This window comes from Leptodactylus fuscus, chromosome 3 (assembly GCF_031893055.1).
Source record: "Leptodactylus fuscus isolate aLepFus1 chromosome 3, aLepFus1.hap2, whole genome shotgun sequence".
In the NCBI taxonomy this organism is placed as follows: domain Eukaryota; kingdom Metazoa; phylum Chordata; class Amphibia; order Anura; family Leptodactylidae; genus Leptodactylus; species Leptodactylus fuscus.
The window spans coordinates 185541463-185559793 of record NC_134267.1 but is presented as its reverse complement, the minus strand read 5'-3'; the positions used below and the strand labels follow the sequence as shown (position 1 = coordinate 185559793).

The window sequence follows — 18331 nt, the reverse complement described above, 5'->3', positions numbered from 1 at the left end:
AATATCAGTTTGGCTGATGTTCAGGCCACTTAGTCCACCCTAATCCCTGCACCACTGACATTTGCACAATGTGGTGAAGGTCAGATTTGCACTTGAGATGTACGTTGGGAGCAGTTTTCTGGCATAGAGTGTATAGTGAATTTGCCCCAAATCTGCAAGTGAACTACAGGCAAAAGCCACACGATAGCGCAGGTTTTCGCAATGGTGATTTTGCTGTGATAATGATGGTAAATGTTCCTGTAGACATTCTGCAGCATTTTTTGGTATGTGTGGCCTTTACGTTGTCAGAGGAACTTTATGGAAGGAGGTTGTTCTAGGTGACGGCCCTTTTAAGTAATAGGTTATAAAAGGAAGTGCAAATAAGAGCAGTGGTGGCACTACATATAAGCACATACACGACATGTTACTTCCTCAACACAGGATCATCAGTAATGCACGTTATATTGTCTACAACGGTCAGGAAGGGAGGAAAACATTTCATTTCAGACCTCGTCTTTTGCAGTATATTACTAGCACGTCCACACCCGCAAAACAGAATTGAATCTGACTATATAAGCCATTACCAGCCGTGCTGCACATCTGAACTACTGCCCAAGCACACACACAAGTGGGTAAGGGTCAAACTCCAAAAATAACATTGTGTTAGTGAACGGTTTGTTACACAGTTACCTAATGTAACTTTTGCAGTAACTCACAACAAAAACAACGGTTTAGGTGCAAGTTTTATACTATGTAACTTTCTCTTGACTAATACATGAGCGTCTCTGTAACTTACCTGCTCCCAAACTCTGTTGTCGGCTCCATTGAAGTGATCCAGCCTTTGTGTAAACCAGTGATCCTGCACTGTGACTTCTGATTTGTTGTGAACCCTCAAGTATGTGAAAGCATCGCTCACTGACAACCAGAGACAGATCAGGAGCAATACCTGTGTGCACGCCATGTCTTCACTTCTGTCTCCTGCTGTCTGTCACATGACCCCTTATATCAGCTGACTTCCCCCCTCTCTCAGAAACACATGATGTCTGGGGGGGGGGATCTGCATCTGTTATAGAGATCACTGCCTGCCTCCTCTGTATCAGAGTATACATCAGTGTTTCAGCTAAACTGTGTATTCTGGAAAGGAAGGAGTTAAAAATATATGATCAGGGCTCCAACCTGACTCACTGCTCATGCATATCACAACACAGTTAGACAAGCCAAATACAGCAGTGGATCCTGAAAGAAAAACCAGGGCCACATGGCGCAAACTCACTGGTGGTCAATCTGCTGCAAACTACAGTAGAAACAATGTGGATGAGATTCAAAAGGAATCTACCACCTCTGCCAAGAATATTCTCCTGCTCCTGTCACCATAAACATTACTGCATCATGTTGGGAGACGCACACCTAGCAGTATATTATCTAGGATGCCAGGAGTCCCTGCCTCCCAGTGACACACTGTACCGTACCGATTATAGTGCTTCACTGTTGTATTTATATTGTATACTGTATTGTATTGAAATAACGGCTCGTCGCCGGAACACCTGGACAGCACTCAAAATGTGGGACAGTCCAGCTCAATCTGGGGTGGCTAAGAGGGCCTCCTGCAACCATAGGTCCAGGTGTGGCAGCACTGTTGCACCGATGGTTAAAGAGGCCCTGAGGACAGCATGCCACTGGGAAGCAGGGACTTCTAGCATCATAGATAACTATAATTGTAGGAGTCCTTCTCCTGGCATAGTGTACAGACTAGAGATGAGCGAACAGCGTTCGATCGAGTACATGTTCGATCAATGTTCGAGATGTTCGATTCGAGTCAAACACCAGGTGGCAAACTCACTAAAAATTTGATTCCTCTCCCACCTTCCCTGGCGCTTTTTTTACACCAATAACTGCGCAGGGAAGGTGGGACAGCAACTATGACAACATAGGCATCGGAAAAAAATCGGAAAAAGTAATTGGCTGGCTAATTCAGGTGACCTCCAATTTATACAAACAATGTATTTAATATCCGGTTCATATGAGACTGTGAACTATGTGACTGTGAGACGGGGACAGATGTACTGGCAGGGTTAGCTAGGAATTACCTTTATTTTGGTGGGAATGTTACTCAAACAGCTCTTTGGGGCTCTATCTGGTCGGGATCCCTGTCAGCTTGCGATATGCGCAAGCTGACTTTTTCCTATAGGACAGCGCCGCTCCTCCTATGAGGCGACTTGAAGCGACCTCTTCAGGTGGCGCTATGCCAGGACCCCAGGGAGGGCGGCATTTTTGCTTACCTAAGCCAGTCCAGGACAAGCTGTCCTGGACTGGCTCAGTACCGAGTGGTGGATTGGGGAGGCCGCTGGAGCAGCGCTGCTCCAGCGGCCTCCCCTTGCGCTCAGGCAGAGAGCAGGTCCTCTCCCTGCCTGTGAATGCCACTAAGCCCCGCCCCCTTCGCTTCGCCCCGCCCCCTTTTGCTTCACCACGCCCAATCTGCTCCGCCCCCTCCTGGGGGGGCGGCTTTCTGTCATCCGCCTCAGGTGGCAAAAAGGGCAGGCTCACCCCTGCTATAGGAATGCATTGACCAGCGTTGATTGGCCGAATGTAATACAGAGTAAAGGTACTTGATGCCCCCAGACATGCTTCCCCTGCTGTCCCAGTTGCATTCCAGAGTGTTGGCATCATTTCCTGGGGTGTCATAGTGGACTTGGTGACTCTCCTGAGTCGAATGGTGGGATCCCCTGTAGCGAAGCATTTTCTCCCATAGACTATAATGGGGTTCGATATTCGATCGAACAGTCGAATATTGAGCGGCTACTCGAAACGAATATTGAATATCGAACATTTTACTGTTCGCTCATATCTAGCCTTCAGCCCTTGGAGAACTTCTCTTGTTGCTCAAATATAATGGGTGATCAACTCTTACTGTACGGGGTGGCACAGACAGGATATGGTAGAAGTCTGGCTCCGTTCCCACAGAGTAACGCGCCGCTCATTTAGACACGTAATCAATGGGAGGCTTTATAACCCATTGATTTCAATGGTTAGCGCGCGTAAGCCGCCACCCATTGAAGCCAATGGGATCTGTTTTGAAGCGCCTCGCTCTGACACATGTTTACGTGTCTAAATGAGTGGCGCGTTACTCCATGGGAACGGAGCCTCTGAATGCCAAGAGCAGTGCTCCTATAGCTGAAGGCCCGTCCCCAGTGCACTAACTGCATTCAGAACATAACACGTTCCGAATCAGCGGTGTTAAAACAGATCCCATTGAATTCTATGGGAGCCGGGATATGTGCGCTCCCCATAGAAATGAATGGGCTGTTTTTTTCCCGTAATCGCCTCAAAATCCTGTCCAAAAAGATGGCTCCCATTGAAAGCTCAGGAGCTTTCCCGGCTCCCGGAAAAAAAGAAGCGAGATGTTCATTCTTCAGGCCGAGTTGCCTCGTGATTTGGCCTGAAGAAACTCCCTACTCCGAACTAGGCCCAATCATTGGGCCTAATCCGGAGCAGAGTACGTGGCTGGATCCCGGTGCAGTGCACCGGCTTTCAGTCGTGGCGACCTGTTTTTTGGATTAGAACCTGAGGTGGCCTCTACTTCAGATTCCGATCTAAAAAAAAACCCCGTGTGAACTTATCCTTAGGATTCCGGGCCAGCTAGGTTGCAGCCCCTATGGGTAATGTACTTAAGACTATGTTGGTTATCACTAAACTTTTCCAGAACCAGATAGACATGTGAGGAAAGCTGCAAGAATTTTCAGCAATGTGAAAAGAAGACGCTATTTCTTGCATATGAGCTAGTAGTAGATGTTTGTGGTGCTTTAAGTGTCAAGCTGCTGAGATAATGTAAAGTGTTATACTGCATGTGTCAAAAAGAAAGTCACAAAAAACATTTTGTACAATTTTATACTCTACAGGCACAAAAAGGTTTAGAAATGTACACAGATAAGATAAACCTCAGGAACGCTCTTACTCCGTGAAGCCGATTATATAAGCAATGGAAAGTCACATCCAGATTGTTCCTACTGAGCATTCTCTCCGCCGTGCTGTTTTAATTGCCATTTACTGCAGTCCTCAACATGAAAATGAGACCATCTTCAGCTTTAGAACATTTTAAGTAATTTTTGGTGTTTCTTATTCTTTAAAACTTTTGAAGACTCCCATAGAGATTCTCCCCAGCAGGTGCAAACAGCTTGTCTGGGTCACAGAACGTACAGAGACTCTGTAGATACAATATGTTCTTGCCCCTCCGGAAGTTATAAAACCAAACTAGTATTCTTTGTATTCAGACCCAGGAATCTTTCCATCTTTTATTTGTAAATAATATAATAGGCGGAAGATAGTCACAGTGGGGTTTAGTGTCTTATCACTGTATGTTTATTTCCTTTTTCTATGTATTGACACAATTTCATGGCTATATGATAAGCTACAGCGCAAAGCTGTGCGCTCAACACTGCTATATCTGAGATCAGACCAGAATGGAGACTTCTGTGCACCAATCTTAGACTCCGCCTCCTCTGGCAGAACCAGCGTTGATTGGCCGAATGCTGTACTCTGTATGGCATTCGGCCAATTAACGCTGGTCAATGAATTCCTATGGGAAAAAAGTCAGCTCCCGCATATCGCAAGCTGACAAGGATCCCGACCAGATAGAGCCCCAAAGAGCTGTTTGAGTAACATTCCCACCTAAATAAAGGTAATCCCTAGCTAACCCTGCCAGTACATCTATCCCTGTCTCACAATCACATAGTGCACAGTCTCATATGACCCGGATATTAAATCCACTATTCGTATAAATTGGAGGTCACCTGATTTCGGCAGCCAATGGGTTTTTTCCATTTTTTTCGATGCCTCCATTGTCGTAGTTCCTGTCCCACACCCCTGCACAGTTATTGGTGCAAAAAAAGCGCCATGAAAGGTGGTAGGGGAATCAAATTTTTAGTGTTTTTGCCTCGTGGTATTCGATTATAATAGAATACCTCGAACGGCCTGATATTCGATCGATAGTTGTATGCATTCTCAGAAATAGAAGGTATGGCTTAAATACATCACGATGCACCAAATCAGTGTTAAAAAATTCTGGTTCAAAGGAAGCAAACTAAAAATTCAACTAGACAGTTTTTGGAGTGTGCACTGTTCAATTGTTAGTAAATCTGGGTCAGGGAGCAGCATGGTGGCTCAGTGGTTAGCACTGTTGTTTTGCAGTGTTAGAGTCCTTTGTATGAAACTGACCAAGGACAACATCTGCAAGGAATGGGTTTCCTTCCACACTCTAAAAACACACTGATGGAGAATTAGGGATTGGGATAAGATTGTGAGCCTTAGGCTGAGTTCACACAGAGTATTTTGGTCAAGATTTTGAGGTGAAATCCGCCTCAAAATCCTGACCACTAAAACAGCTCCCATTGAAATCAATGAGAGCCGGTCATTTCTTTTTTTCCCGCGAGTGGTCTGTTTCGGCTCCCGGAAAAAAGAAGCGACATGCTCAATCTTCAGGCGGATGCCGTGGCCGATTCAGCCTTGGACGTCCGCCTGAAGACACTCCCTCCAGACTAGTCCCATTCATTTGGGCTTAATCCGGAGCAGAATACGGCGACTGCACTGGCATTCAGTCGCAGCTACCGTTTTTTTGGTACGAAATCTGAGTCGGCCTCCGCCTCAAATTCCGGACCAAAAATTCTGTCTGAACTCAGACTTATATTGGAAAAAGAATGACTGTAAAGCACTGCACAATATGTTATGTTATGTAAGACTATGTTCACATCTGCACCAGAGTCTCCATCGCAGAAAACACCGAAAATCAGCAGAGCTAAAAGTCCTACATAAAGGACCTTTCTCTCCGCCGCTTTCAGTTTTAAAACAGGGGACACCTGACAGACTCCATTATTGCCAATGGAGTCCTCTGGTGTCCGTGTTTAACTGTTTTAGTTGTTTCAGTGGTCCAGCTCTCTCACTAGCGGCAAATGTTAGCTAACCAGTACCCTGCTCTGTACTGATGAGTGGCAATAACCTTGAAACAGCTGTCTGTAGATGAGACCCTTATCCTTTTGTATGTATTATTCTGCCTAAGCTATTATTCACAGATTATGCTATTAGGTTTCTTTGAAAACAATGCATTGATCTACAGGGAGCCACCTTTCAATCGGTGGTGCTAGAGCATGTTCCTATTTTTTTCCAAAAAAGTCTTATTTGCATATTCCTTACCTAGAATTCTCAGCAGGGCATGCATGTTATAATAAGTACCTGTATCATCTCTCCCTAATGAGATATCCTAACTCTTCTGACCCCAAAAAATATATCATAAAGCCTTTAATTCAAATGTGCAATTTTGTATTACGTTTGTCATTATTTTACTTCACAGTCAATCTGCTAACATACAATTTATTTGTGTACCAGCAACAATTCTTCGCAACTGAAATAGATATGATAAAGATCTAAAATAAAAATAAATCATCAAGAACTTGACTTCTCTTTTAGCAATTTGTTATAAATGCAATTCCACAGTTTATTACTTATTCAAGTGATAAACTGTTTTAAAAATAAAAGGTTACTATGATATAATCAATAAATAAAATGTATGAAAACGCTAAAAAGAAGCCTTAAAGGGGTTGTCCCATCACAAGGATCCTATCTATACTGCTTGTTAATGTGAATGTAAGACTTTTCCTAAATACATTGCTTCAGCAAAACTGCTTTGTTTGTCCACTATCTTACTTTATTCATTTTTTTTTACACATCCCTTGACTTATCTGGTCATAAGTCAAGTGATGTATCTGCTGCTCTGAGGGGGGAGGGAGGAGGGACTAAGTGCACGGGAGCGAGCCTGGAGGGGGGGGGTAGTTTACCCTTTGGGGGAAGGGGCCGCCAATACAGACCCGGCATCTGCTGTAATAGAGAGGCGGATGCCGGGGACGGTTAGACGCCGGCACAAATGCCTTCAACATCGCTATGCTCTTGCCCTGCATGAAGCCAGCAGCAGGAGCGATGCTGCTATTCTGGGGGGAGGGGGCGGAGGAGCGGAATAACAGCATTGTTCCTGCCGCCGCTGGCCCTGCGTGCACGCTCATAGATGGTGAGAACAGTCTAGCCTTCACAATGCGAATACAGACCCGGCATCCACTGTAATAGAGAGAGGCGGATGCCGGGTCTGTATCCGCATTGTGAAGGCTAGACTGGTCTATGAGCGTGCACGCAGGGCCAGCGGCATCTCGCATGGTTTTGCATAAGTAACCCCGCCCACCAATGACGCAACAAATCAGGAAGACAGAAGATTTTACAGCAACGAAGACTGGTGAGTATGCGACGTGGGAATACCCCTTTAACAACGTAACGAAGAGGTCATAGATATATATATTCAGAAACGGCTTGTAAAATGGGTTGTATCAGATCTGTGTGCATAGATTATTTCATGCCTTGCTATGCTTGAAACTGAATGTAGGGCAGCAGAAGGGAAATAAATCTTTACGCATTCTAAGCACAGAAAACCTCTGAGTAATATATGAAGGTATTTCTGTTTTCTACATTGCTTATATTTTACTTTCCAGTAGGGGGTGCACTAATCCCATAAAGATGATCCATCAGCTATTGAGGAAAGAACACCGAGGACAGGAGTCATAGTTTTGAGCTAAACCCTCCAAAATATATTAATTTTTGATATCACTATTATTTTTACAATTTATATTCCCACTGTATAGTAATTGACATATATATGACCGGAAAATGTATGAGTATTTCCACTTTAATATAAAATTAGCCATCTGTTAGTAACCTAGAACTAATCCACTTCAAAAACCAAAGCCAAGAATGGCTACAAGTGGAATGGGAGATATATATACAGTCCTATGAAAAAGTTTGGGCACCCCTATTAATTTTAATCATTTTTAGTTCTAAATATTTTGGTGTTTGCAGCAGCCATTTCAGTTTGATATATCTAATAACTGATGGACACAGTAATATTTCAGGATTGAAATGAGGTTTATTGTACTAACAGAAAATGTGCAATATGCATTAAACCAAAATTTGACCGGTGCAAAAGTATGGGCACCTCAACAGAAAAGTGACATTAATATTTAGTAGATCCTCCTTTTGCAGAGATAACAGCCTCTAGTCACTTCCTGTAGCTTTTAATCAGTTCCTGGATCCTGGATGAAGGTATTTTGGACCATTCCTCTTTACAAAACAATTCAAGTCAGTTAAGTTTGATGGTCGCCAAGCATGGAAAGCCCGCTCTCAAATGATCTGAAAACAAAGATTGTTCAACATAGTTGTTCATGGGCAGAATACAAAAAGTTGTCTCAGAGATTTAACCTGTCAGTTTCAACTGTGAGGAACATAGTAAGGAAATGGAAGACCACAGGGACAGTTCTTGTTAAGCCCAGAAGTGGCAGGCCAAGAAAAATATCAGAAAGGCAGAGAAGAAGAATGGTGAGAACAGTCAAGGACAATCCACAGACCACCTCCAAAGAGCTGCAGCATCATCTTGCTGCAGATGGTGTCACTGTGCATCGGTCAACAATACAGCATACTTTGCACAAGGAGAAGCTGTATGGGAGATTGATGAGAAAGAAGCTGTTTCTGCACGTACGCCACAAACAGTGCCCCCTTAGGTATGTAAAAGCACATTTGGACAAGCCTGTGGACTGTTGAAACAAAGACTGAGTTGTTTGGTCATACAAAAAGGCGTTATGCATGGCGTCCAAAAAAAACCAGCATTCCAAGAAAAACACTTGCTACCCACTGTAAAATTTGGTGGAGGTTCCATCATGCTTTGGGGCTGTGTGGCCAATGCCGGCACCGGGAATCTTGTTAAAGTTGAGGGCCGCATGGATTCCACTCAGTATCAGCAGATTCTTGAGAATAATGTTCAAGAATCAGTGACGAAGTTGAAGTTACGCCGGGGATAGATATTTCAGCAAGACAATGATCCAAAACACCGCTCCAAATCCTCAGGCATTCATGCAGAGGAACAATTACAATGTTCTGGAATGGCCATCCCAGTCCCCAGACCTGAATATCATTGAACATCTGTGGGATGATTTGAAGCGGGTTGTCCATGCTCGGCGACCATCTAACTTAACTGAAATTGAATTGTTTGTCCAAAATACCTTCATCCAGGATCCAGGAACTGATTAATAGCTACAGGAAGCGACTAGAGGCTGTTATCTTTGCAAAAGGAGGATCTACTAAATATTAATGTCACTTTTCTGTTGAGGTGCCCATACTTTTGCACTGGTCAAATTTTGGTTTAATGCATATTGCACATTTTCTGTTAGTACAATAAACCTCATTTCAATCCTGAAATATTACTGTGTCCATCAGTTATTAGATATATAAAACTGAAATGGCTGCTGCAAACACCAAAATATTTAGAACTAAAAATGATTAAGATTAATAGGGGTGCCCAAACTTTTTCATAGGACTGTATATATATATATATATATATATAAAGTTATTATACTTCTATCTTCTGCTCAATCCACTCCTGACTTTGGCTCAAAAAACCGCAATAAACCTGCAACAAAAAAAGCTGCGTTTCTGCAATGTGGGGCCTCAGCCTAAGACAGTTTTCATAAATCTACCCCAATGTCCTTTCTGCTTTTTATGTAGATTATATGAAGATGTAAACTGTTAAAAGATGACCCCCTGCTTTATTACACCACTATAATCCCTTTAAGAAGAGTAAACAGGACACACTCTTAATACAATGACATGATGGTTTCCATTATTAAATGTGAAAAGTCCCATTGTGAAAATAAAGGGTAATCCTTCAATAGAAGGTGAATAGATGCAGCGCTGGCTGACATTAAATGAAAAATTCTTCCATGAGCTCCTTGCTATTACTATGGAGTCGCTGAGATCTCTCAGAAGGAAATATTTTGGTTCTGATGTCAGTTTCTTTGTTCCCTTTGACAGTCAGAGGGCAACTAGAGTCTCCTTGCTTGGAGGGTAAATCTTGAATACTTTGTAGATCCCTTGACATCCTGTAAACAGAAGGCAGCTGGTGCTGGAGATTTATAACTCTGTGTCCAGTATCTACATTGGTCTCTGTCTCGTCCATTTGCAGATGAGGCCTTGGCATCGGTTTTGGGTTACTGCTATCAGTAACTCTGCCCATGTTCTGTTTTTGTTCTGATATATTCAAGGACTTTGTAAAAATTTGTTTGAGATTGAGGTTTCCTCGGACAATCTCTTCTTCTGACTGTGTAGTTTTTGTTGGCTCTGTGAAGGTTGATAACTGAGCATTTAAAGGATTTGACTGAAGATCTGGATTAGATTTGTCGTCACTTTGTGACACTGTGGTACTGCCAGTCACCTAAATACAAAAAAAGTTTGTTAGAAAATAGATAGACATGGTTCCTCCTCCCCTTTCCATAGACTGCTAGGGCCAGTTGTAATTTGATACTTCAGTGAACTCCAGTCTGTCTTGGTAGGCCAGGAAGGATTCAGCAGAGATATCAGAGTGAGTGAGACATTTGGGGGGAGCTACCTGCTACCCAAAGTCAGCAAAGATCCACCATCTTTAAAACTTTCAAAAATCAACATGAAACCAAAATGGGTTTCAAGTGGGTAGATCCACACATATTATTGCCAACAAATTGTTTGTTTTACTAACTTTTTCAAAAAATCAATTGTGTAACTAAAGGGACCAAAATTTGCGATATACTTCAAATAAAAGTACCTGTGTCTTTAACCATTACTTATGTCTTTTCTTCATATTTGAGTGATTTTGGTCATACTCAGTGCATAAGCAGCATCAGTTTACAATGCTGTCTATGGAGGGGGGGCGACAAAGTTATGAGACCATCTACAGAATTAAATGAGTCATTTCTATCAGGGGAAGTCTGGATCTGTAATTCCTAATAACCCAGCTTGGTTGTGAAAAAGGATACTAAGTATTGCTGATTAGAATGGATGCACCTGGTACTTCCGGTTTGACGTCGGCTGACTGCTTAACCCCCCGCATCCATTCATTTCTATGCGAGCGTGCTGTTCGGATCGGCTGATCCGAACAGTACTCGCTCATCTCTATTGCTGATGTCTCACTGTTTGAGAAGCTCTCCTATTTTTCCCCTCTCCATAGACTTTTGTTGTACAGATTTGATTGGTGGCAGGAGGCAAATAAGTGAAGAAACATACAATTTTCTTTAAATACAAAGTATGTTATCTTCACCTGCACTATGGATTTGTGAAAAGAAAAAGGTTTTGTTATGCTTTTGATAAAAAAAAGACTAAGGGACCGAGCTAATTTTTACTTCCCCTCCTTTGTTCCAGTTGTTAGACATACTAGTAACTAGAACAATACAACATATTAAATCAAGCACTGCAAATCTGGACATTTTACTGTGATGTTAATTTACTGTATTTGGGCAGTCCAATGCAGTGGAGTCATGTGGCGGTGCTTTTGGTATCTGTTCTGTAAGGCCTGGTTCATGTCTGCATTCATTATTCTGTTTGGGGAGTCCACTTGGGGACACCCTGAACGGAAACCTATATGCATTAAAAAGCGGTTAGCTAAGAGACCACACGGACCCCCTAGACTATAAAGGGGTCTGTGTTTTTCCATTCAGGGTCCATTCGCACAGAGGAAAATGGTGAGGAATTTGATGTGAAATTTTCCACACTGAAAATAAAGTCTCCCATTTATTTCCATGGGTTCTGCTTAGCTTTTTTTTTATCTACAAGTGTGATTTTCCACTATCGGAAAATTCCACTAGTGGAAAAAAAAAGCTAGCAAAACCCATTAAAATTAATGGGAGACTTTATTTTCAGCGTGGAAAATTTCACATCAAATTCCTCACCATTTTCCTCCGTGTGAATGGACCCTCAGTTATTGCACAACATATGTGAGAGAAAAGTATTGCTTGCAGTACTCTTCTATTTGCATGATTTGTGCGGACACCGAGCAGAAACCACACGTACCCCATTATAGGCTATGAGGTCCATGTGGTTTCTAAGGGCTCGTTCACAGCTGCGCCCGGGACTCCGTTATGCAGGTTTCCGTTTCCTGCACAAAACAGGGCAGGAGACAGAAACTTGCAGGCATCTTTCAAACCCATTCATTTGAATGGGATTGAAAAGTCTCCAGCCGTGAGCGCCAGTGAGCATTTTGTGCTCTCTGCCGCGAAACCGTTTTTTTTTTAACCAGACACAGGGTCGGACATGCAGTACTCTGTGTCCGGTTTAAAGAAACTGGTTTCACCGCGGAGAGAATAAAACTCTCATCGGTGCTCACGGCCGGACTCAGCATGACAGGTTTCCATCTTCTGCATGCAGAAGACGGAAACCTGATAACAGAGTGCCGAATGCTGGCATGAACTCAGCATTAGCTAACCGCTTTTTAATGCGTATAGGTTTCCGTTCAGGGTGTCCCCAAGTGGACTCCCCAAACAGAATAATGAACGCAGACGTGAACTGAGCCTAAGTCAGAAATAAGAGACTGATTGACTTCTGCTGGATGTGTAATGCTCTTCAGTGCCTATACAGATGAGATCTGAAGAAGTGCAACGTTGAATCATGATGGCTGTAGGCTGCTGGTTCTCACTGTTATGGTAACATGCTATTATGTGGGGCTTTGGTTTTCTTGGTTTTAAGCTGTTTTGTCTGAAATGATCATGGCTATCTTTGGCAGTCTCTGTTTGGTAGGAGAGTTATGGGGGCATTTTGACAGTCAAATTATAAAAGAACACCTGTTGACATTTTTATGTTGGTAACCTGTCTCCTAATATACAGTCCTATGAAAAAGTTTGGGCACCCCTATTAATCTTAATCATTTTTAGTTCTAAATATTTTGGTGTTTGCAGCAGCCATTTCAGTTTGATATATCTAATAACTGATGGACACAGTAATATTTCAGGATTGAAATGAGGTTTATTGTACTAACAGAAAATGTCCAATATGCATTAAACCAAAATTTGACCAGTGCAAAAGTATGGGCACCTCAACAGAAAAGTGACATTAATATTTAGTAGATCCTCCTTTTGCAAAGATAACAGCCTCTAGTCGCTTCCTGTAGCTATTAATCAGTTCCTGGATCCTGGATGAAGGGATTTTGGACCATTCCTCTTTACAAAACAATTCAAGTTCAGTTAAGTTTGATGGTCGCCGAGCATGGACAGCCCGCTTCCAATCATCCCACAGATGTTCAATGATATTCAGGTCTGGGGACTGGGATGGCCATTCCAGAACATTGTAATTGTTCCTCTGCATGAATGCCTGAGGATTTGGAGCGGTGTTTTGGATCATTGTCTTGCTGAAATATCTATCCCCGGCGTAACTTCAACTTCGTCACTGATTCTTGAACATTATTCTCAAGAATCTGCTGATACTGAGTGGAATCCATGCGACCCTCAACTTTAACAAGATTCCCGGTGCCGGCATTGGCCACACAGCCCCAAAGCATGATGGAACTTCCACCAAATTTTACAGTGGGTAGCAAGTGTTTTTCTTGGAATGCTGGTTTTTTTTGGACGCCATGCATAACGCCTTTTTGTATGACCAAACAACTCAGTCTTTGTTTCAACAGTCCACAGGCTTGTCCAAATGTGCTTTTACATACCTAAGGGGGCACTGTTTGTGGCGTGCTTGCAGAAACGGCTTCTTTCTCATCACTCTCCCATACAGCTTCTCCTTGTGCAAAGTGTGCTGTATTGTTGACCGATGCACAGTGACACCATCTGCAGCAAGATGATGCTGCAGCTCTTTGGAGGTGGTCTGTGGATTGTCCTTGACTGTTCTCACCATTCTTCTTCTCTGCCTTTCTGATATTTTTCTTGGCCTGCCACTTCTGGGCTTAACAAGAACTGTCCCTGTGGTCTTCCATTTCCTTACTATGTTCCTCACAGTTGAAACTGACAGGTTAAATCTCTGAGACAACTTTTTGTATTCTGCCCATGAACAACTATGTTGAACAATCTTTGTTTTCAGATCATTTGAGAGCGGGCTTTCCATGCTTGGCGACCATCAAACTTAACTGAACTTGAATTGTTTTTTAGAAAGAAATGGTCCAAAATACCTTCATCCAGGATCCAGGAACTGATTAAAAGCTACAGGAAGCGACTAGAGGCTGTTATCTCTGCAAAAGGAGGATCTACTAAATATTAATGTCACTTTTCTGTTGAGGTGCCCATACTTTTGCACCGGTCAAATTTTGGTTTAATGCATATTGCACATTTTCTGTTAGTACAATAAACCTCATTTCAATCCTGAAATATTACTGTGTCCATCAGTTATTAGATGTATCAAACTGAAATGGCTGCTGCAAACACCAAAATATTTAGAACTAAAAATGATTAAAATTAATAGGGGTGCCCAAACTTTTTCATAGGACTGTATTTGTGATGACTAGAGCTTAATGTCTGTATGTTTGCAGTCCAAATCTGGATCTAGTAGAGGCCATGCATTCATATATAAGACCGCATTCTGACAAGTGTTTCGGAGTATGCACATTTCTTAAATTCTCTTGCTTCAAGAAATGTGCTGAATAGGCCCAATACATCAGAAGGGTTTGACAGCCTTGTGCCATACACTGCCAGTTCTGGTTTGTTTCCTCTGTCTCACACCACTGAAGAAACACTAGAAAGATTTCTTTTGTTGTTACAATGATTGTAATTGATTTTCTCAGTAATTGCGATATGTATGTTATCTTTAGGGATGACCACATTTTTCAAACAATTCAATTCGGCAGTTTTTCCAAATTTTCCAATACGATTCAATTCAATCTGAATTAATTTGTGGGAAATAACATTAAGACAGCTATTTGCTGGCTGCAGAGAGCCTGTATAGTGGTGGATATCACTGTGCCTTGGGGAGCCTTCACACGGAGTTACGCTGCGCTCATTCTTAACGTAAAAACATGTTCAGAATGAGCGCGTAAAAAGCAGAACCCATTGACTTGAATGGGAGCCGGCATACGTGCGCCACCCATTGAAATCAATGGGAGGCTTTTTTGGTACTTTTCTCTTATCGGGCCAGTTCATCATGTCCCAATGCTGATGCTGAACTGCTGACTGCTGGCCCGATGCTGGCTGGCACTGGAGCTGTGTATAAAGGAGCAGCGGATCACAGGATGCCATAGAGGGGCGCCCAGACCCTGCCCTCAACCCACGTCCCGACCCCGTCTGGGCCCAGACCCTGCCCTCATTCGCGGTGCGGAGAGGATGGTGACGGGATCGGGACATGGGTTGACTTGGTGATTGTTGATGAGCACAAGCTTGTGAAGCTGGACGTCACCCCCTGATGCTGCGGCTGCAGTGACACGCATACAGCATCTGTCACAGTGGCACACTGTTCACACCAGGCCGGGCTCCACCATCTTCTCCATCTGGGTACCCCTCTCTGGCATCCTTTGATCTGCTGCTCCTTTATACACAGCTTCAGTGCCAGCCTGCATCGGGCCTGCAGTCAGCAGTTCAGCATGTCCCGATGCTGATGCTGAACTGCGATGCTGGCCCAATAAGAGAAAAGTACCAAAAAGGCCTCCCATTGATTTCAATGGGAAGCGGATGTATGCCGGCTCCCATTCAAGTCAATGGGAGCTGCTTTTTATGCGCTCATTCTGCACGTGTTTTTACGTTCAAAATGAGCGCAGCGTAACTCCGTGTGAAGGCTCCCTTGCAGTGGTTTTTAGTGATGTCCCACTAGGGGACTTGAAACAGCGATGCACTGATTACTGGTTCAGCACTATAGACTGCAATACGCGTATATTGTAGTCTATAGAAGAAGTCAGCCTATGCACATGCAACTATGCTCTCACCAGGGGTTATGGAACTATGGGAAGAATATGCAAATCCGCCTTCCATGATGTAATTAGGAAGACAGTTGCTGCCTCATTGTTGCAAACCAATAGAGGGCGCTCACTGGAATGTGCAAGCCTGTCTTAAGACAGGATTCCAGTGAAATAACCCAATAATGGCTGCTCCCTTTAGCCTCATGCCCGACCTTCCAAGAGGCCTTTGTTTAGCAATGACGCTGGGATTATTACCAGGTTATAGTCTCTCAATCGAGGACAGCTGTTTCGATCTGGTTGGATCTCATCAGCCCGATGTAGAGAGGACTATAACCTGGTAGAGGTGAGAGGCTTAGACAGGGTTCGGGGGGTTCGAGAGACCACCATATAGGTGTGTGGAGACTTGTTAAGCCTTTAGCACTCCACTTTGCAAGGAACTATGGGAAGAATATGCAAATCCGCCTTCCATGATGTAATTAGGAAGACAGGGGTTATGGAGCAGAGTGTTAGTTGTCAGTTACAGCTAACACCTGCTCCTGATGCTGTAGCCAGACGTGAAGGTGTTAAAGGGCTGTAAGATACTATTATACCTATACGGAAAATGCGTAGAGTTTCACAGGATTTTTTTCTGCAATACGTAGATGGGATTAGCTAGAATCCCATCCACCTTGCAGGTACTGTAGCACACAGCATTTTTTTTGCCATGGCATTTCCACAACATGGGCTTCAGCCATATAGTGCAACACTTCTAATAGAATGCTACAAATCACTGAAAAAGAAAGAATGCATTGAAAACAGATTGCAATTTGTGTAATTTATATTTCTGGTAGAAAAAAAATTATGATTTTACACTTGTCTTGCCAATTTTCAAGAAAGTGGGCTGTGGTAAGAGGGATCTTAGCTGGTGTAGATTTAAGTTTGTGTCGTATGGACAGCTCAAGATTTTCAAAATTTGTTAGCTAAGTCTTAGATAAGTAATTTTTTATTTACTGTACAATAACAATTCTGCACTTCCCTTTAGTATTCTTCCTACAAATCTTTTTTTTTTTTTTTTAGATGTAGATTGTGAGCCCCATATAGGGCTTACAATGTACATTTTCCCCTATCAGTATGTATTTTTTTTTTGGAATATGGGATGGAAATCCATGCAAACACGAGAACATACAGACTCCTTGCAGATGGTTTTTTGCCCTTGGCGGGATTTGAACACCAGGACTCCAGTCCTGCAAAGCTGCAGTGCTAACCACTGATCCACCGTGTGGCCCCTGTATATTCTTCCTAGAAATCTTTGAATAAACTGATAATATGACATTACCATTCCCCTTGTTAAAGTGACGTACCCCTACATACAGAGACTGGCAGCACAGACTGAAGTGCAACATATTGGGTAAGGTCCCACCCAACCTGGTAACATCTAGTAGGAATAACAGACAACATAGAGCTACAGAAAAAAAAAGTTGCCTCAGAATTAAAAGGAATTATCCAATAAAACAGACTAATTAGGAGAGGTGACAGTCCTTAAATTTAAATGGGTAAATGGCTGAAATAGAACTCATTACCAAAAGCAAGATTTTGTTGCCATCGTAGTCTTGGGTTTGCCATCGCGTGTCACTGATTGGCACACAAGGGTAAGGTAGCAAAGGAACCAGCTCTCCGATGGCTTGTATGGTGAACTGCAGAGCACAGGCATGTTTTACTTGTGCACAAACACCAGGCGGTAACTGTTTTAAAGAGAATTGTATAGAAGTGCGTTTGGTAGAATGCAAGTCAAAGAAGCAGAATCCAATCTTTTGGCTAGTTGCCTCCATCCCCAGAATCATTTCATATAGTCGCACTGCATCCTCATAGTTATCAAAATCACAATATAGAGTAACTCTCAAGATCTCTGTGCCATAGTGTACCTTTCTTATCCCCCACACAGGCATGTGCACGTCTAGACAGTAAAAGTCATCCGCACTGGGACATGATGATTGTGATGGTGCTTGGCTAAACCCTGTATTGACATGATCCCATGGTGGTAGCTGGAAGAAGCTTTGCATGAGAGATATCCTTTCTTCACCTAAATCTTCACGGAGAAAGAGTATCACAGAAATTCCTGGAAACTCAAATCTTCTCTTTCGATATTCGTAGTGTTGGATTGGACCTCCTCGTTCTGACACCAGAAAGAATTGAGCATCTAAACAAATTCCTTGAAGAATTCTTTTGACTGCCTGCTGGAACACTGCAGAGTCACCTGGGTTGGCAAGAAGGTGAATGGTGACAGGTAGAACCTGGTGTCTGCCATCCATTTAAATGCTGTGTTAGAAAATACAATATATTACATAAAATGTCATACCTTTTCCACAGTACATTATAAAGTATGTTACTATGCAAGTCTTATTTCTTGACTGTTATTGTATCCATAGAAGTGTCCTGTGCAATGTACTGTGTATTGGCAACTAGTTGTCAGTATTAGATTGCTTGACATAGGTGACTGATTTATTCTATGTGCAATACTAGGAGTAAGGAGTAAACCTACATCATAAGTTTATCATGTTTGATGACACAAAAATTTGGGCCGAGAAGTGGATAGGAGGCTTGGCAATACTCATACCAAGTGGAGCGCCTCAAGCAGAACACACCTTCATATGATCACGTCACATGTCACAG

At 42.8% G+C, this 18331-nt stretch overlaps 2 protein-coding genes across 2 annotated transcripts in view; both read right to left on the bottom strand.

The window, feature by feature from the left end:
- Positions 1–965, bottom strand: part of LOC142198066 (putative serine protease K12H4.7) — a 44069-nt gene extending 43104 nt beyond the window's left edge. Inside the window, exon 1 of the mRNA XM_075268872.1 lies at positions 776–965. Coding sequence (XP_075124973.1) covers positions 776–940 — 165 coding nt within the window. The 5' untranslated portion in view covers positions 941–965. The remainder of the gene's footprint in view (positions 1–775) is intronic.
- An 8795-nt stretch (positions 966–9760) lies between these two features.
- On the bottom strand, positions 9761–17970 carry FAM124B (family with sequence similarity 124 member B). The gene is made up of 2 exons (XM_075266736.1): positions 17242–17970; positions 9761–10270 (listed from the first exon to the last, which is right to left on the bottom strand). The coding sequence occupies exons 1-2, from the start codon at positions 17968–17970 to the stop codon at positions 9761–9763; spliced, it is 1239 nt and encodes a 412-aa protein (XP_075122837.1).
- Between the last annotated feature and the right edge of the window lie 361 nt (positions 17971–18331).